The sequence below is a fragment of the Heterocephalus glaber genome, unplaced genomic scaffold, assembly GCF_053883595.1.
Source record: "Heterocephalus glaber isolate CG9 unplaced genomic scaffold, H.glaber_assembly_v1.0 deba00000738, whole genome shotgun sequence".
Lineage (NCBI taxonomy): Eukaryota > Metazoa > Chordata > Mammalia > Rodentia > Bathyergidae > Heterocephalus > Heterocephalus glaber.
In genome coordinates, this window is record NW_028258161.1 from 5,233,273 (window position 1) to 5,253,683 (window position 20,411).

The 20,411-nt window shown below is 40.7% G+C and overlaps 1 protein-coding gene across 2 annotated transcripts; it reads right to left on the reverse strand.

Moving 5' to 3' along the window:
* Positions 1-8,680: 8,680 nt before the first annotated feature.
* Positions 8,681-19,136, reverse strand: Sele (selectin E). 2 transcript variants are annotated; one of them, XM_087206907.1, is made up of 14 exons: positions 19,001-19,136; positions 18,494-18,577; positions 17,441-17,824; positions 16,830-16,937; positions 16,241-16,426; positions 14,860-15,045; positions 14,567-14,755; positions 13,291-13,479; positions 12,975-13,163; positions 12,596-12,772; positions 11,951-12,061; positions 11,428-11,449; positions 11,250-11,322; positions 10,171-10,334 (listed from the first exon to the last, which is right to left on the reverse strand). In XM_087206907.1, exons 2-13 carry the CDS (start codon positions 18,528-18,530, stop codon positions 11,265-11,267), a joined length of 1,836 nt encoding a protein of 611 aa, XP_087063033.1. In that variant the 5' UTR covers positions 18,531-18,577; positions 19,001-19,136; the 3' UTR covers positions 10,171-10,334; positions 11,250-11,264. The 2 variants fall into 2 exon arrangements, with proteins under 2 accessions (XP_021100397.2, XP_087063033.1); XM_021244738.2 differs by lacking the exon at positions 13,291-13,479 and having other exon boundaries at positions 8,681-10,334.
* Positions 19,137-20,411: the final 1,275 nt, after the last annotated feature.

A 20,411-nucleotide genomic window follows, 5' to 3' on the forward strand; every position in this document is an offset into this window, starting at 1 on the left:
AATCCAACTGTTGGAAACTGTTTTGTTCACCCACCAGCCCACTCGGGATGACTGTCAACAGCTCCTCCAGATCCTGTTCTTGACGGAGGAGCATGAAAGGATTCAGAACGAGGCCAGGAAATTGGTTCCTGGCGACAATAACCAACCCACTACCAACTTCAATACTGTTAACCTTTCCTTCCCATTGCCCCAGCCTGACTGGGACTTCAACACAGCAGAAGGTAAGGAGAGACTCTGGGTCTATTGCCAGACTCTGTTGGGAGGTCTCAAGGTGGCTACTTGTAAGTGCACCAATTTGACCAAGGTAGGGGATGTACAACAGGGACCAAATGAAAGCCCTGCAGCCTTCCTAAAAAGAATTCAGGAAGCCTTCCGTAGGTATACTCCTATAGATCCAAAAGCAATTGAGACAAAGGCAGCTGTAGTAATGCATTTCATCAACCAGGCAGCGCCATATATTAGGAGAAAGTTACAGAAAGTAGACAGACTGGGAGAGAAGAGTATTCAAGACATAGTGGCAGAAACAAGAGAGAGACTGCAGAGGAAAGACAGACAAAGGCTGATGATCGGTAAACTAAGAACCTAGTTCAGATCCTTCTTGCCACCACTACAGGAGAGCCAAAGGAACATGAACGTCGACTGAGAAATATTGCGGCAAAAGGACAAGGTAAGGGGGAACATAGGGATCTCCCCCGATTGGGAAAGAACCAGTGTGCTTATTGCAAAGAAGAAGGCTACTGGGCCAGAGAATGCCCTAAGAAGCCAGAAAGCTGCCTCCAAAGCCCCCAGTTGACTCTGTTACAATATGTAGATGATCTCCTTATAGCAGCTGAGACACAGGAGGACTGCCTAGATGGAACCAAGAAACTCTTAACGGTTATAGGGGAACTGGGTTACTGGGCATCTGCCAAAAAGGCCCAAATCTGCAAACCTGAGGTAAGCTGCCTGGGGTACATACTTAAAAAGGGGCAAAGGTGGCTATCAGATGCTAGAAAAGAGACAGTTCTTAAGATACCTACACCAGACTCCCCTCGAAAAGTTACAGAATTCCTAGGATCAGCTGGCTTCTGTCACTTATGGATACCGGGGTTCGTGGAACTTGCAAGGCCCCTTTATGAGATAACTAAAAACAATCAGGCCTTTCGATGGACAGAAAAACTACAAAAGTCCTTTGATCAAATTAAGGCTGCTTTGTTGTCAGCGCCAGCCTTAGGCTTGCCTGATGTCAGTAAGCCCTTCTACCTTTACATTGATGAAAACAAAGGAGTCGCCAAGGGCGTCCTAGTCCAATATCTGGGCCCATGGCACCGACCAGTAGCATACCTGTCCAAGAAACTTGATCCTGTTGCAGCTGGATGGCCCCCATGCCTGAGGATGATCGCTGCCATAGTCTTGATGGTCAAAGATGCTAATAAGTTGACCTTGGGCCAGGAACTACATGTGACCACCCCCCCATGCCATTGAAGGGGGTCTAAAACAGCCTCCAGATAGATGGCTCAACAATGCTTGCCTAACCCACTATCAGGGCCTGCTCTTAAACCCAACCCGAGTTGTCTTCCAGACCCCGGCTGCTCTAAACCCAGCTATGCTACTGCCTGATCCGGACTTGGGAGCCCCGCTGCATGACTGTGCTGACATCCTGGCTCAGGTACATGGGACATGAGAAGATCTGAGAGATAAACTGTGGCCAGATGCTGAAGATACCTGGTACACTGATGGGAGCAGTTTCGTTCAGGATGACCAAAAGTATGCCGGGGTGGCTGTGGTCACTGAGACTGAGGTTGTTTGGGCTGAACCCCTGCCCACCGGAATGTCAGCACAGCAAGCAGAGCTTATAGCATTAACCAAGGCACTGACTCTGGGAAAGGGCCGAAAGCTAAATATTTACACAGACAGCAGGTATGCTTTTGCCACTGCTCACATACATGGGGCCATTTACAGAGAAAGAGGACTGTTAACAGCTAAAGGAAAGACTATTAAAAACAAAGAAGAAATTCTTGCCTTATTGAGGGCCCTATGGCTGCCAAAGAAATTGGCTATTATCCACTGTTCCAGGCACCAAAATAGTGATACCCTAATTGCCCAAGAAAACAATTTGGCCAAACAGACAGCTCGAAAAATAGCCCTGGAGACTGATCTGACACTAACCACTCAGCTGCCAGATCCAAAAAGTGCTGCCTTACCAGAAAAACCCCAGTATACTGAAGAAGACTTAAGATGGATGAAACAATTACCCATGCCCCAATGCCTCCACGGGTGATGAAAATCCTCTGATTATAAAGTCATCCTGCCTGAAACACTGGGAGAGCAAGTTCTCTCCAAAATACACTGAGCCACCCACATAGGCACCCGAAAGATGCAGGACCTCCTGAGACATGCAGAGATAAAGATTCGAGAAGCTAATTCCAAGATTGAGCGTATTGTTGCCACCTGCAAAGCCTGCCAACTGACCAATGCTACCTCGAATAAGGCTAACCCTGGCAGAAGATTGAGAGGAGATCAACCTGGCATATACTGGGAACTAGACTTTACTGAGGCAAGACCTGGAAGATATAGTTACAGATACCTGCTAGTCTTTGTAGATACTTTTTCAGGATGGACAGAAGCTTTTCCTACCAAACGTGAGACTGCATGGATTGTGGCCAAAAAGATGCTAGAAGACATCTTGCCAAGGTATGGTTTCCCCATAATGTTAGGGTCAGACAATGGACCCACCTTCGTTTCCAAGGTGAGTCAAAGTTTAGCGCAGGAACTGCGGGAAAACTGGAAATTACATTGTGCATACAGACCCCAGAGTTCAGGACAGATAGAAAAAATAAACAGGACCTTAGAAGAGACCTTAACTAAATTAGCCTTAGAGACTGGCGATGGCTGGGTGACTTTCCTTCCCTATGCCCTCTATAGGGTATGCAATTCACCCTATAAGATGGGGCTAACCCCTTTTGAGATCATGTTTGGGATACCTCCTCCCATTATCCCTAACCTTCAATCTGCGGTACTTGCCGAATTTGATGATCAAACTCGGGTCCTTGTGCTTGCGCAGCAGGTGGTGAAACCACTGAGCTAAATCCCCGAGCCTAACATTTATAATATTTTCAGTTTTATACAGGGCAAATCATGTTTCCATCATTTACAATTAACAATTCAGAATTTAAGTCAAGATTACTTTATTGCCGTTGTGTTTGTAAAAATTGTTACCATGTAATGATGAGACAGACAGTAACAAAGATAAAGCCCTACGTTTAAATTATGAAATATATAAGATTATAGAATTCTTTAATGTTAGACCTTTGTCTTTGAAGATTATTTAAATACATGTCCTTGTTCTTTTGTATTTTGCTAGTAATTTAAGAATCTTGGAAACATGCTAAATTTAAAACGTTTTATTTTCACCTTTAAATGTCTGGAGTACCAAGATAGCTACATATGAAAGATGTTTGTAATACAACAGCTAACACCAAGAGGTGCCTTCTGAAGCTAATGCTTGAAATAATTTTTAGTATTTTGATTCTACAGAGGTAATGCATGATTGTGCCAAAGGTTAAAAGCTCTGCTAAAATTACAAATCATGTATTGTTGACATTTTGTAAAAAAAAAAGTGCACAAAGTTTGCCTTATTGAATTAATATGCATTACTGCAGCTGACAGTTTGATTCATGCCAAAACAGGATCTTTTACTAATTTAAATGCTGAGTCCTGGTTTTTTAAATCATAGTCACATGACAGACCTGGGTGGCTTCCCGGTCTTGTCTAGAGACAAGTAAATCTAAGGGCCAATTAAAAATTGTTTCCCATCTTGGGACTGTGTGAATAACCATTTATGCAGAAATTAAAAATACATGAAAAAAACCTGGTTTAGTTCCGGCTTAAAATTAGACATTTATTACACTTTCTCTTTTGACATTAAAAAACATATTGTCCTTTAAAGATACTGCTTTAAGACTACAATTTTGGTCAAATTTACTATAAATGCTGATTTTTCAGTTTATGCATTTAAAAGATCAAAGGGGATTGTATAAGTCTTTTATAGATTCAGAAAGCATAGATTATTCTATTGTAAAAAACTAAAGGTGCCTGGTGTGGTGGTACACTTCTGTGATCCCAGCAGTCTGGGAGGCTAAGGCAGGAGGATCACAAATTAAAACCCAGCTGGGCAACATAGTGACTTGGCAAGACCCTGTCTCAAAAACTGGAGGGGACAGCCAGGCTAACCCTACAATCTGTGACTGGACATAGAATTTGTGTTGGCAGTGTCCTGGCCACTCACCAGCACCTTTACAACCGAACCTATCAGTCTAGTCCAGAAAAGTACCTTGTACCCCCTTCTGATGGATGATGGGCTTGCTCCACTGGGCTCACCCCTTGTGCACCTGAAAAAGTACTCAACCAGACTGGAGACTTTTGTGTACTAGTACAATTGGTTCCTAGACTATTATACCATTCAAAAAAGATATTTTTAGTCACTTGATTAGGACCCCAGCTAGGGTCAAATGAGAACCAGTAACAATCGTCAGTTTAACAGTTCTCCTAGGTTTAGGATTAGCTGGGGCAGGAACAGGAGTCTCATCATTAGTGTTGCAAAACAAACATTACAATGATTTGAGAACAGCCATAGATATAGACATCGAGAGACTAGAAAGCTCCATCTCCCACGTGCAAGAGTCACTAACCTCCCTGGTGGAAGTAGTTCTCCAGAACCAAAGAGGCCTAGATTTAATCTTCCTACAACAAGGGGGGGCTCTGTGCTGCCTTAGGTGAAGAATGCTGCTTTTATGTAGATCACTCAGGAGTGGTCAAAGAATCTATGGCCAAAGTCAGAAAAGGTCTCGCTAAGCAAAAGCGAGAACGAGAGCAAAATCAAGGTTGGTTTGAATCTTGGTTCAATTCCTCCCCATGGTTGACCACTCTGATTTCTACCCTGCTGGGACCGTTACTCATTTTGTTACTCCTGTTAACATTTGGACCTTACATACTTAACAGGCTCTTATCCTTCATCAGAGAACACATTAGCACAGTACAGCTGATGGTGCTTAGGTCCCAGTACCAACTAGTTTCTGAAGACCTAATAGAATTGGCCCCCAGAGACCCATGATTGGTCCTCTATAGCTTCATGAGAAGGGGGGAATGTGAGACCTAACTAACTCCATTTTAAAACTTGACTCCATCTTGGAATAAGACAGTGAAGTGGCCTTGACATAAATTCCACTTCACTGAAGTCAACTATTCCCCTAGTCTCCTTTGTGCCCATAAAATAATGATAAAATGTCCTTGCTCTGGCACAACAGATAAAAAAAGGACACAGTTCCTAACTCAATCCTCTGTTTGCCCAGAAAACAGACGCTCCCGGGCCCATTATCTATAGAACATTCTGTCAATGTGCTGATTGTTCCTTTTTCCCATAAAATCTACATGTAGCCACCCCTCAACCCCCCACCCCGATGTACCCCCATACTTGCTAAATATCAACCAATCATGCAACTGCTAAATGGAAAATCCCCAAACCTTGCTGTAGCCACAATAAAAACCCTGCTGATTTGAAATTCGGGGCTCTCAATCCTGATCCGCTGTGTCGGTGACGGTTGAGTGCCCCTGCTTGAGCTTAAATAAACGACCCTCGTGTGTTTACATTGGACTCAGCTCCTTGGTGGTCTTTGGGGACTTCGCCATCTGGGCACAACAATAGGAACCCAGAAAAAAGCAGGAGTAGCTATACTATTTGCAGACAAAATGGATTTACATCCTTGTAAAGGGAACAATCCAAAAGGAAGAGATAACAATCACAAATATATATGCACCAAATATATGCACTCAACTATGTAAAACAAATACTAATGGACAAGAAAAATCAAATAAGCACTAATAAAATTATAATGAGGAACTTCAACACCCTACTGTCACAAATAGACAGATAAACTATCCAAAAAAATCAACAAAGAAGTATCAGAACTGAGCCAAACCTGCGAACAAATGGACTTGTGGATATCTACAGAGTGTTCCACCCTACAACATCAGAATACACATTCTTCTCAGTTGCACATGGGACATTCTCCAAAATAGACCACATATTAGCCCAAGAACATGCTCAAGTATATGCAAAGAAATTGAAATTATCACATAGGCAATTATTAAAGCACATTCCTGGGTGTGACTGTGAGTGTGTTTGCAGAGACCATTGGCATGTGGGTCAGCAAACTGAGCAGGGAGACTGACCCTGAGTGTGAGCAGCACCATCTGATAGGCTGGGGGCCCAGATGAAGCAAAATGGGAAAAGGAGAAAGCCAGCCAGTTCTTGGAGGCTCCGTTCTTTTTGACCAGATGTGCTTCTCTGCCACTATCATCCATGGACATCAGATACCAGTTTCTGCAGTCTTTGAATCTGGACTCACACCAGGGACTATCTAGGAAGCTCCTAGACTTTCATCTTTGGGCTGCATAATTCATCCCTCTTATTCAGATCTGTTCATTCTGTTCCTCTAGAGAACCCTGAATACTATAGGTTATGAGAGATCTGGTCTAAGAAGTCAATTCTCAAGAAGGAACATACATTAAGCAGGTCACTTGAGAAACAGCAAGTGTGTGTGTACATATATGCACGTGTATCTGTAGATTTATTATAGGAATTAACTCTTGTGAATATGGAGACTGACAAGTCCCATGATCTGCTCCCCACAGGTGGGGAAGCAGGAAACCCAGTGATAATTCAGTCCAAGCCCCAAAGCTCAAGAATCAGGACAGCTGATGTCCAAGGGCAGGAGAAGAGGAATGTCACTGCTCAAACACAGTGAATTCACACTTCCTGTTTTTGTTCAGCTTGAGCCCTTAACAGATTGGATGAGGCCCACCCACACTGGTAAAGGCAATCTTCTTTCTCAGTCCACCAACTCAAATCCTAATCTCTCCTGGAGATAAAATGCCTTATCAGATATCTGGGGCATCCCTTGGTGTGGATAAGCTGACATATAAAATAAGCCATCATGTGACATTTAAGCAGAGCCTTGAAAGATGAAAAGAAATTCACCAGGCAAAGAATGAGGGGCTTCTATGGTAAAGGGGATCATTGGAGGTGAAAGGAGCCAGTATGCCCTAAGTGGGCAGAAGCCACTCTCCATGGTGGATGGAGAGCAGTACTAAGAGGTCTGGTAGGTAATGAGCTTGTGAGATGGCAAGGACTAGATATTGTATGGTTTGTGGATCATGTCAATGATGTTGACCATAGTGCATCCCAATGACAGACTGAGAATCCTGCACAAAGTGGCAAGAATGATAGGCAAAGTGTATTTAAAACAAGATGGAGTATTTACTGAGACAAATTTTATAAATTTAGACATTCACCATATATTTTGATCACCACACATGCGTATATGAGGATAAAAAATATTTTCATTTCTCTTGGCTCAGAATCCTGTGAGAAGGAAGCTAACCTTTGATTTGGAAGCTATACTAAAAGGACCAGAGTTCTTGCTTTTTGGATAGATTTTTTTTTTCTTCCATAATAATTCTATTCTAATCCTATCATGCTAGCACAGAGAATTGTTTGACTTGGATACATTTAATTTGCTCAAGTTATTCTCCCTCTTATACTTTGGAAAACCAGTGTTTACTCTCTGCCATTTTGAGCTCATAGCTCAAGTGTGTATCCATTTCAGTCCTATATGAAACCGTACTTAATTAGTAGAATCTGTCTGTTTTCCATTTTCTCTTTCCATTTTGATAACAATGAGATTCTCCAAGTGATTTTTCAGCTCAGTGCATACTAGGTATGTGGATTATCACTACTCTAAAAGAGAGAACATACATATTTCTTGGGAAAAAGTTAACTTGGATCTGATCCTGGTGAATAAATTTGGTCTGAAGTATAAATGAACTGGTGAACTTGAACACCTGAGTATTGAGTGGAAGGGAAAGACCCCAAGATCAGGAGTTTTCCTTGAACTTAATGATTTTTTCAGATTATATATATATATATATATATATATATGGTACTGGGGATTGAACTTGGGTCCTTGCTCTTGTGCAGCAGGTGATGAAACCACTGAGCTAAATCTCCAGCCCAGATTATTTATATTTTCTCAGACTTCTTACAGTTTTGGTGCAAAATTCTATATGTATACCACTTCACACCATGTAAGAAGGTAATATAAAAAAGACAATAGCAAGTGTTATCCAGAATGTGGAGAAATCGGAACTATTGTGTATTCCTGGTGGGACTGTAAAATGGTACAGCCCCTTTATAAGAGGCTTTGATTTTTCCTCAAAGAAATGAAACATTGTGAACCATAGGACTTAACCATTCCACTTCTAGGGATATGCCTCATGAAACTGAAAACACAAGTCTACCCTAAATGCGGAACAGCATTATTTGCAGCAGGCAAAAATCAACCCAAAGTCCATCAATAGGTGACTGGAGAAATATAACATTATATATGCATGCACTGGAACACTATTCAACCTTAAAAAATGGAATGAAGTACAGATTCATGCTACAGCATGGGTGAACCTTGAAAACTGTATGCTTAGTAAAAGAAGCCAGTAAAAAAAGTCACATAAAGTTTTATTTATATGAAATGCCCAGAATAGGCAAATCCATGGTCACAAACAATAGGTTAGTGGTAGTTGCAAGGGGCACAGGAGGGAAAAATGAGAGGATCTGATAATGGGTACAGGGTTTCTTTTGTAGGGGATAGAAATCTTCTGGAGTTACATAGTGATGATGGTTGCTTAATTTGGTACATTTTTAAATGGTGCATTTTATGGTATGTGAGTTTTATCTAAATGCAATAAAAATTTTAAGAATCTCTGCACAGAGATAAATATAAACACAAACACATTTATTGTCAAACTTTTTAGTGCATGTCAACAATAAGTCTGACAAGCTTAAATAAATACATACTTAAAACTGTAAAAGAGTTTACATCATAATTTAAAATAGTATATAATTCTCAAACACAGACACACTTACATTTCCTGTAGTTACTTCTAATGCAGTATATATAAGTATTTACATTTGAGAGATTTCAGAGAAAATAATAATTCATTCCATACATAATTTGAGCATGTTCATTTTCCCACACCCTCAGTCTTCTGCTCCCTAAAAAATCCTCTGTTGTTCTCAGCCTTATCACACCTCCCTGTTTTCTGTTAGCTTTATCATTGCCATGATTCAGCCAGCACTTTCTGAAACTTTTCCAACATGTTAAGTTCATGGAAGTTGGAGACAGTTTTGACATGGGCAGCTTTGGCACTCACTAAGAATTCTCACTGCCTCTGGTAACTGGAAATTCCTTAGGAATTTTAAGCTCTGCTTATAAATAAACATAAATAGTCACCCAAGCTTTCCCTTCTCTCAGAACATCAAAACATACAGAATAAAACTACTAGGGGATGATTATTAGACATCTTCACTTTTTGAAAATGCATTAGATGGATGCTTTAAATAGTGAGTTCTTATCATGGATTCAAAATCTTATGTAATATACAAGAATTACTTGCCTGATAGTACCATGTTTTAAAAATGACTGTGGTAAAACACTCAGAGTTTCACACTGGTGAACATTTGTTCCCTCTTGAAATAAATTTACTGAAGATGTAACATTAAATGTTTGTAGTAAACAATGATGTGGTAATCTAGGATAAGTAACTTTTACCCTATCATAGTCCTTAGTACTGAATTAAGAGCTATGGAAGATTATGCTATATTCAGTGTAAGTAAAAAGAACACAATTTCTAAGAACAACTCTAAAAAGCTTTGAATCCCATAGGGATAAACAGCACTGTGCTTAGTAATCCTCAAAGATTTACATAGGGTTTGCACTGTGCACCAATAACATCTCCTCTATGCATTCATTGTTGGCCATTAAAAGTTTTGGGGTTCTTAAAAGTTAGAAATAAAATATATTTGGCCAATTTGTTCTCTCTGGATTCTAGATAATTCCTATTTATCCCCATGACAGTAACTATCTAATTTACAGTTGAAACATAGTGAAGGACAAAAGAAAGAAACAAAACCAAAAAATATTCTTTCTCTACCAAGGTTTCAGAGTGAGGAAAGAGAGACACAAAAGGAATCCTGAGATTCCAGAGCCTTGATCTCTCCATTTTTGCTTTGAAGAGAATGTTATTTCCCTTCAGTAGCCAGCATTTTATGACCTCAAGAATAGCAAAGAGAAAATTGAATCCTTTGGGTGGAAGATCAGTCTTGCCACTGAATTCTGATCCATTGAAGTCACCGTCCCAGCTACAGAAGTGGCAGGTATGGTGGGCAGGAAAGGCCAAGGACCTGGACAACTCTGTCTCTGTTGTCTTCAGTATCTAGTTCCCAGGACACACCTGTGTTCCTGCAAGTGTAAGCAAGTGTGCATGTTATCAGAAACTTCTGCTGACTGGTGGTGACAACAAAATTGCACTCACTGCTGTAGATTACTGTGCATACTCTCACAGGAGTAGTGTAAACGTCAATACCGAAGGCTGTTCAGTTAGGGCAGAGAAACTATTCTTTATGACACCGTGATGGTGAATATCTATCATGACATCCCTGTTAATACCCTACAGAGCATACAACACAAATGGGAAGAACCCTACATTACCTGAAATTTTTATTTAATGTGTCTATATCAAACCATCAGTTGTAACAAATGAACAGTGCTAATGCAAGGTCTTAGTAATAGGGAAAATTGGAAGTGGACGAATGAGGAGGTATGTTGGAGCTCTGTACTTCCTGTTCCATTTCTCTGTAAACCTAAAATTGCACAAAAGTAGTCTAATAATTTGAAAATGTATTCAAAGGGACTTGGCCATCCCAAATCCTCACAAACCAGAGCAGATGTTTGAAAACACAGATTCTATAACTAGATGGTCTGGGTTTGATTCTGGCTGCACTACTGAGTAGCTTTTAGATTTTAAGCAAACTACTTAACTTCCCTATGCCTCATGTCCTTCATCTGAGTGATAGGAAATAGAATGAGTGCCCCCATCTAATAGAGTTCCTGGCTTAGAACGCTGCCTAGAACACACTGAGTGCTGTGTGAGAGCCAGCTACCATCATCATTATTATCTTTCAGTAATGAAATGGTTCAAGAACACCAGATCTCTGTTTCTTTCCTCTCTTTCTACAAAGAAATGAAAGAACTTTCCAGAAAATTGTATGAAGATAATGATTCCCCCTAGAAAAATGGCAAGTTTGAGGGCTTAAAGAGAAACAGACTTGTAGAGAAGATGGTCTCTGCCATTAGTGTGTCGTTTTTCAATTTCACCTGTTTCTTTTGAACTTAAATGATGTCACAAGGGATCTGGTGGTTTCCATATGATTCCAGGCTTTGGCAGCTACTGTTGGAAGAGTGAGAACACCAAATAAAGCACTGTTTTCTGACACAAAGAGAGAAAGCCATGTAGAATATTCAATAGCATGCTTTGTACAAGAATGAAACTTACCTGGAAGGAACAAATTTCTTTACTGCAAGGGAAAGAAAACCATTAATTTAGACTAAATGACTTTTAAGGACATAGCAAATCCAGACACACTCTGTAAGGGCCAAACTTGAGTGTGGATAGATACGTTTGCATATTCCGTAAGAGATATTACAAAAATTTAAAACTGTATTCTAAATAATCTTTCTAGGAAACATTTTGTTCATTTCCGAGGAAGCACTAACTATGGCAGTCTCATCACACAACTCCAGGGGAATCATAGAATTCAACGCAGGTAGCCCTTTTTAGAGCTGTGCACCATTAGTTCAACTAACATTAATATTTCTTAAACCTCCTCCCACTTCCAGTTGCGTGCTGAACTTTTCTGTAAGATTTTTGCTTAATTACATAGTAGTTTATTAGTGTTTATACAATACCTAGATTAAAGTTATTATTTAAATTTGCAAAAAAGACCATGATGACTCATCAATGAGAAAAACTCCATATTTTCAAAATGATTTTTGGAGTACCTCATAAACTCCCTCACCTTTCTTCCGAAAGTTTTTCAAAAGCCAGAAGAGAAATGATGCCAAAGTCAGGAGGGAGGTTCCTGCAGCAGGAAGTCCAAATGCCAAGGGAATGTTGAACACCCCGGGAGCTAAGGAAACAAGAGGAAGAACCATCATGAGTCATAACAGGTTTTCTGTTCTGTCCATTTTGCCTTTTCTTCATATATTGATTACTAGGAGCAAAAGAGCCATCTACATAAATGCCTGAGGCAGACACTGTGGCATTAAAGGCCTCTTAGATCTGTACCACATCATCTTTGAGGCTAGCACCCGCCTCCCCAGGTAGAACTCTTAACTTGCCAACCTCTCACACAATTCCACACAGTACCTCAAATAACCTGAGTCCTCTCTCTCTCTCTCCTTCCCTCCCTCTCTATTTCCATTGCCCCCTCCTCCTTTTACCTCCAGATCTCCTTTTTCCAATTGTCAGAATTCTATCCATTCTATCATTACACTACTTCTTCTGTTTCCTTTCAACCCTGCACCCCAGTTAGATGTTGACCAGCTTGTTAACCTGGGCAACCCTTCTGATTTGCATATAATGGGTGGTTAATCACTGCAGCAAGGAAGCTCCCCTTCTTCTCCCTAGTCTGCCAGACAACCACCATCAATCAATGCATCACCTTCACAAGTAGGTGGCATCTCAGACCATTGTCCTGTGGCACCACATGTCAGAGCAGCAGAGCCATTGAGGGTCCACCCTTCAGGACATGCAAACTTGCACACAGCGCCAAACACCAGCTCCCCACTGCAGCTCATATTGATCTTTGCTGGAACTTCTAGCCTTGAGCATTGTACCACTGTAAAAAATACCACATTGGCAGAGGTCAGGAAATATCAGCAGGAAGACTTCTATATCTGGCTTAAAAGCCACCAACAAATTAATTCGTACTACTTAGTATTCAGCTTGTAGGAAATTAGGATCATACACAATGAACAACTCAGGTTCAGTAACTTATGAGGTATTTAACCCATACCCTAAAAGTCTGAACTCAGTAGTACCTTGACAGGAGGGGACTTCCTGTGTCCATTGTCCTTGAGAGGTGCACTCAAGTTGAGTTGATCCATGTAAGTCAAAGCCTTCCTTGCAGTGGAAGGCACAGGAGGACTTGTAGATGAATTTTCCAGTAGAGTGTTGAGTACATTTCATCACACTATTCGGGGGCTGAAGAATAGCATCACAGGTCACAGCTAGAAGACACAAGAGAGTACCTTAGAGGCTTGTCGGCATCAGGTAACAGCAGGTCTCTCAAGGTACCCAAGTCCCTCAGCTCTTCAATGGCTTTTATTTTAAATAAAATAAGAACAGTAACTGTACATTCACATGTGGGTTTCTCATGGTCCCACTCTCCTGTGGGACCACACTGGAGCCTTCTGGGTCCTTTTAACACAAATCCCTGCTCACAGGAGAACTCACAGCTGGATCCACTTTGGAAACCTCCCAAAGCACTAGGAAGACAATTCATGTAGCCTTGCTCTGGGCTCAATAAAGGTTTGCACTGGAAAGCTGAAACAGCACAATGATAGTTAGGAAATAGCCTAGTAGAACTGGAGACTAGCTTTTGACTACACAGTTGATTTCAGACAGAGCAACATTCAAAGAACTCAAGATGCTTCTTCAGTGTTCCCTGGACAGCTGGGAAGCAGGCAGTGTTTTCTTTGAATTCCAAGCCCCTCATTGACAATGGCACCTATGAAAGGACAGCCTTTAACAGGAATTTTAGTTCCTGGGCATTGCTTTTCTGATATGCAAAGAAGTTAGGGTCAAGGAAAGATTTCATGCAGTCAGAGAACAATTTAAGGCTCCTGGATACTTATAGATACAACCGAAAAGAAAGGAGAAGACATCCATGTAAAATGTGTATGCCTTTTGGCTTGGTTTTTGTATTGAGGGTTTCTGCCATTGGAAATCATTCTGTATTTTATTTGGCTGTGAGAATGCCAGCACCTGATATGGGAATCTGCTTGTTTTTAACTTCCTTGCCCTTGCTTTGGAATGAATTCAATTTCGGTAATTACGCTAAGTATCAAGAATATCTCTGTAGCTAAAGCCAACCCGGAGGCTTTCTCATCACTGCTTGTTAGGAGCAATTTCAGAAGAAAAGTGTCATAAGAATTTGAGACTCAAGGGAAGTTCTCTTTATTCTGTACTTTAAATTTTTCTAATACGATTTCTTTTAGATTAAGATTTCTCAGGCTGGGGATTTAGCTCAGTGGTTCTGCCACCTGCCTCGCAAGCACAAGGACCCAAGTTCGATCCCTGGTACCCAAAATAAATAAATAAATAGATAGATAGATAGATAGATAGATAGATAGATAGATAGATTAAGATTTCTGCCTACTCCATGCCAATGTCTGTAACATTATATTAACAGAGCATAGTTAAGAAACCAGCGAAGGATTTGCTCTTGTTACATATAGTCTTTTCCCTGCCAAGCACTGGTTCATTAAATGAATCTCAAAGACATGAGATGAGTGCTGCCCATCAAATCTCATATGTATAATAAAAGTGAACTTCTAGTCTCACTTGCACTGCCCAAGGGTGAAAGCTGCTGCTTTTCTAAAACAGAACACATAAAGAACCCGAGCCTCACCTTCACACACTGGAGTTAGCTGTGTCCACGCCCCTTGAGCCGTGCATTCGATCTGGGGTAGCCCCTGCAATGTGAAGCCCTCCTCGCAGGTGAAGTTGCAGGATGACTTAAAGGCAAACTCTCCAGCAGAAGAGGGGCTACAGCTCACAGAGCCATTCTGAGGCTGGTGGATGACATCGCATGTCACAGCTGTAACACAGGTGTCAATGTACATCAGCAAGTCTGGGTTACCCATTTCAAGTGTGGTTTGAGAACGAAAAGGTTTGCAGTGTCTGGAGGTAGAACAACTCTACCTTTACAGGTTGGCTTCTCGTTGTCCCAGGTCCCAGAGGAGGTACATTGCAGGGTTTTGGCTCCTATGAGTTCAAATCCTTCCTCACAGTGGAATTCACAGGTTGTGTTCCATGGAAATCTTTCAGGGCTTTGGAAACAATCCATGGTCCCATTGGCAGGTTTTGTCAAAGCATCACACTCAACCACTGTGGAGATAAAAGGGCACCATTAATTTTACAGAAGAATATTGATTTTGCTTCCTATTGAATTGCATTTATAAAACAGTGAGAAAGCTGCCTTCAAAGGGTAGACTCAGAATACCTACGTCCATTTTAGGGGATAAATGTAGGGGACTTGGCTAGGAATGAATGGTTAAACTGTGGGACAAAAGCACATAAGCTCTATGAGGAGTGAATGGTTAAACTACAGGGCAAAAGTGCACAGGCTGTGTGAGAATCAAATAGTTAAAGAACAAGAAGTGTAGATTAGTGAAGCATGTTGTGACTGGCCGTGTCCTTCCCCTTTCCCCAAGAAAAACTACCTACCCTTGAGAGAGCTCCTTGCCCAAACTGCTTTTCTCCTGCCTTTTTCTTTTACTCTGATATTCTAAATAAAAGCCAGAGAGTTCTTGGCTTCAGGGCTCTTCTTCTTCAGGGTCCACCAATGACTAGGTGCTCTCAGTTTAGAATAGCCCCGCTGGACCTCTCGATGACTGAACTAAGTCTTGTCCACAAGTCATCTTTTTCATCCTCTATGCTGCCTGTGGTCATTCACTGTGATGTGTATAAAGACCCATAACAAAGTTTTTGTTCTATTTTTTGGTATTTCCATCTTTTCTGATTAATTTTTACTTGGACTAGGCTGAGTGATCTCTGATCTATTTTATCATTTACACAACACAAAAATGAAGAACTAACAGATTCTAGAACAGGATTTATGACTCATTGGGGTGAAAACAATATTGACATACACAGGACATTATTTTAGCCCAGTGTGACCTAAAGGATTGATTTGGGGGAGGGTCTGTTCCAGAAAGTAAGATTGAGAGAAAAAAAGAGATCTTGAGACTCCTTGATTATGATGGTCTTACATTAGCCCACTGCATGGAAAAGATGAGAAAGTCATGAAGACATCTAGAGTGTGGTTCCAGGCCTTCATGATGGTCTCTTTCACCACTCACCAGAGCTTCAGAATATCCATTTCAAACATAAACTGAAAGGAACCCTCAAACCAAGCAAGTTATGGATAACCCACAAAGACACTGCTGAGAGAACACATTTTACTAAAAACAATAACAAAAAAGAACTTTCCCTAGGGTTTGGACAATGTTGTCAGTTGGACAGAAAGTGCAGGACTGAGGGATGAGTTAGAGAATGTCCTTGCCTACTGAGAGAGACTCACCCTGGCAGGCTGGCACGGGAGTGCTCCATTCTCCAGAGGACATGCATTGCATGGTCTGCTTGCTGCTTGGCAGGTAGCCCCATTCACAGCTCACAGAGCAAGAGGAGTTGTAGCTGAAGGACCCGAAGGGGTGAGTGCAATCCAGCCTTCCATGTTCGGGGTCTTCCCGTGCTTTACATGTTACAACTGAAAAATTGCAAATCAGGTCTGCTGTCTCACCTTGTGACTGCTGCTTGCTGAGTGTTTCCTATGTGCTATCACTGTGCAATCATAAGCCTATGATATTGGTATCATTATCTTCCTTTTACTGTGGGTCACATAACTACAGTCGTGGGCCACATAAGGACGTTTCTATCCATGACAGCCTGCAGGTGTGATCATGGTCCCATAAGACCACCATGCCAAGGTACCTTATGTAACAAGTGGGGAGTCTGAGATCAGGTCCAACTTCATAGTCTCAGCTCTTAACTACCACATTACATCATATGATCTAGGATAAGGATGATATGTGGACCTGACTCCCAAGCCAGCTGGAACAACAGAGGATGCTGCCCTTTCAGGTGAAGGGAGAGGTGAGAACCAGACTCACCTTCCTCACACCTGAGTCCATGGAAGCCTGGGTAACACTTGCAGTTGTAGTCTTCGATGGTCTCTATACATTCACCATGGCCACTGCAGGATTCATTGGTACAGGCAGCTGCGGAGATCACATTCCCTGATGAGTGTCATTGTTACTGTGTTTATCACATGTCCCTTTGAATTTAAGACCAGTAGTGTACAGAGGCATTGCCAAATACACAGAGTGCCTGAGATTTTACTGAAGGCGTTTCAGGTTCATCTAGTTTATACCTTGATGTTAATGTATGGAAATTAAGAACATAGCTGGCACCAAGTGTAGAAAATTCATTTTATCACCAACCCCAAAACTGTTCCTCTATCACAAATAAACAAGCAACAAAATATGTACTGTATGTGTCTCTGCATTCTACATATGTATAGAACTATATATATGCATAGGTACATACATTCTTGCCTACATTCGCAGATGTAAAGAGATACTTTAGCAGTTAAAGAATGTTTTTAAATCATATCTTTTGGAATATAAAATCACCACAATAGAGATCAACTTTTGCATACTGTACGTTTGTCAAGCTGGCCACCCACCAAAACTACCTCCCAGCGCTGCCTCAAACCTCCTACCTGTGTAACACAAAGCAAGCTTCTTCTTGCTGCATGGCTCATCATTCCACATGCCCGGGTCCTTTTCTCTCTTGATATAGATCTCCACACAGTCCTCATCATTCTGCTTATTGTTTGGTTCACCTGGAGCCCAGTTCTTGGCTTCTTTGGTCAGAGGTGTCTGGGTCCCTTCCCAGATCCACACATTATTGACTTTTCTGATTCCGATCCAGTAATAGCTTTTTGAGTAGCTCATTCTGGAGTTCAAGTACTTGATCTCTTCTTTGTTTTGAATTGCGACCAGATGTGTGTACTTCTGTTGGCAGTAAGCCCTGGCCTCCTCGTAAGTCATGGTTTCTGTAGAGGCATTGTAAGACCAAGCTCCACTCCCTCGAAGGAGAAGCACTGAGGGACAGGGAAGGAAAGGTAGAATTTGGTCCTGCTATAGTTTAACTCTATTACTTGTGCTTAGGATTGTTTTAGTTTTGGCATTTGGGACCTTGAGAATGACCCAAATTTTTCACCTTTTTTTTTTGGTACCGGGGATTGGACTTGGGTCCTTGCACTTGTAAGGCAGGCAGCGGAACTACTGAGCTAAATCCCCTGTCTAATTTTTCACCTTTTCAAAAGTAATCAGAGAAATGTATGAAGAAACTTTTGGAACCGGCCATCCACTAGGTGCTTTATCACACTCACCCTCCACAGCCTAATTATATATCCACTTTACAGAAGAATAATAATAGATAATCAGGATAACAAAGCTTTATTGAGCCCTTAGTATGTGCCACCAAGTACTGTGTGAAGCACTTTACAGGAACCATAATACTGAATTCTCATAATATCTACATAGATCACTTATGAATAGGTCACTTCACACATAAATAAACTAGGACACTAAGAGGCAAAGTAAATTGCTCATATTCCAGGGCAGAACATATTGCCCTGGAATACAGGGGATGCGGCTAACTACCCTGCAATGCTAGGAACAGCCTCACACAAGGGAGAACATTCTGGTCCTCAATGGTGACAGTGCAAAACTGAGAAATCTTGTTCTGTCTAATGTCACTGACTTACCAAATTTAAGAGTGTGGAGCAACCATGGAGCAATCATGACTTCAAGAATTCTTTTCACTGAAGAATTAGACTTGAAATATTTTTCTGGAAAGAGGAGGTATAAAATTAATTATAGAAGGAAATGCCAGGTAGTTTGTTACATCCTTCTACTGTGATTTTGAGGCATCATCATAAGATTTGAGCAGAAGGACTCCCAGTGGCACAATCTGTATTTCAAAGACTTTTACCAGAATGAATAAAAAATTTAGCATTTTCAGGCCGGGGATTTAGCTCAATGGCACTGCACCAGCCTCACAAGCACAAAGTCCTTAGTTCAATCCTCAGTACCAAAAACCACCCCCCAAAACTAGCATTTTCATCATTTAGGTCAAACAGAAAAGATAGGTTTTAACTCTAATACAATAAAAGCTTTCACATATCTTATATCAGAAGGCTTTTTGCATATCTACTCAGTGATAAATATGTTTTCATAGTCAAGGGTGCCCTTGTCAAGAATTCTGCACTTACTGTTTTGCAAAGTGGATGTTTGGGCATTGGATTTCTCAGGTGTCCAGCTGCTGCTCCTGTCGAATGCTGTTCCAGCAGACCTGGTGTAAAGTCAGCCACAAGCCCATGAGCATTGCTTCTGCAGGGCCCCTTTAAAGAGGGCTCTCTTCCTGTGAGTAACAAGAGGGTGTTGTCCAAATCCAGTGAAGAGGAAATTCTCAGCCACATTAAAAAAGTTTCCTGTGAATGTCCAAAGTGCTAAAAAAAAAACATTGATTTCAGAAACCATCCCTCAAAGTTAATTTTCCTTCATCCAGGTCTTTATGCTTTATTAACGCAAGTGCACGATTTTTCATTCTAATAACATAAAGCCTGTTCTTAAAATGTTTTAAGATATTGCTTACTAGCAGTATTGCTCATGTAATTGTGGTAGTAGTCAGAGTTTCAAAAACGAGCAAACTAAGAATATTTTGACATCCATGGTTTACAATCTCAAGTTTTTCATCTGCAGCTGTCAATAATATATCGATACTTTCTTTTTCTTTCTCTTTTTCCTACCAACTGAGCCCATTTTCAAATGCTCTGTTGCACAGGGTGAGTGAACCACAAGGAAGAGGATGATTCCTAGATTCTACACACTACAGCTAAGTTAATATTTAAACTAATATCTAAATTAAGTTTAATATTAGCGAGACATAATATCTTCCACTTAAATATTTGAAATAATGCCTGTTTCTTAAAAAAAAGAAACAAAGAGAATAGATTTAGATATTCAATGTCTAGAAAATATTCCTGGTTTGCTCAGTGAAAAAATAAAGATTAAAAACTATATTTACTCATTCAGTTGACAAAAAATTTGTCTAAAACTTTAATAATGTGAATATGCAAAGAATAAAAATGTTAGCCATGGCTACCTCTGGGTGGCAGGATTTGAAGTAATTTTTACATTCTTCATTATTATTTTCAACGTTTTCCAATTTTTGGAATGGCCCCTTTACTTTTATAATACAAAGAATACAATTTTTTTTTGCTTAAATTCTTTTATTGGTACATTTTAGGTATACAATACATTTACATCTATCATTGGGTGCTTGTACCTGTACATGATGTATCTTGGTTATTTTTCCCCATTACCCATGCACCCTTCACCCTTCCACCCTTCCCTATTTACATAGACTTCGTTTCCATTTTTTTTTCCTTTTCTCATAATTTTTCCTGGTATTTTCACAAAAGAATTAAAAGAATCATACCACAGAGATATATGTGCACCCATGTTTATAGCAGCAGAGTTTGTAATAGCTAAAGCTTGGAAACGGCCCAAGTGCCCATCAACTGGAAACTGGATAAATAAGATGTGTTTTTTTTATAAAATGGAGTACTACGCAGCCATAAAGAACGAGAAACTAGAGTCATTTATAGCTAAATGGATTCA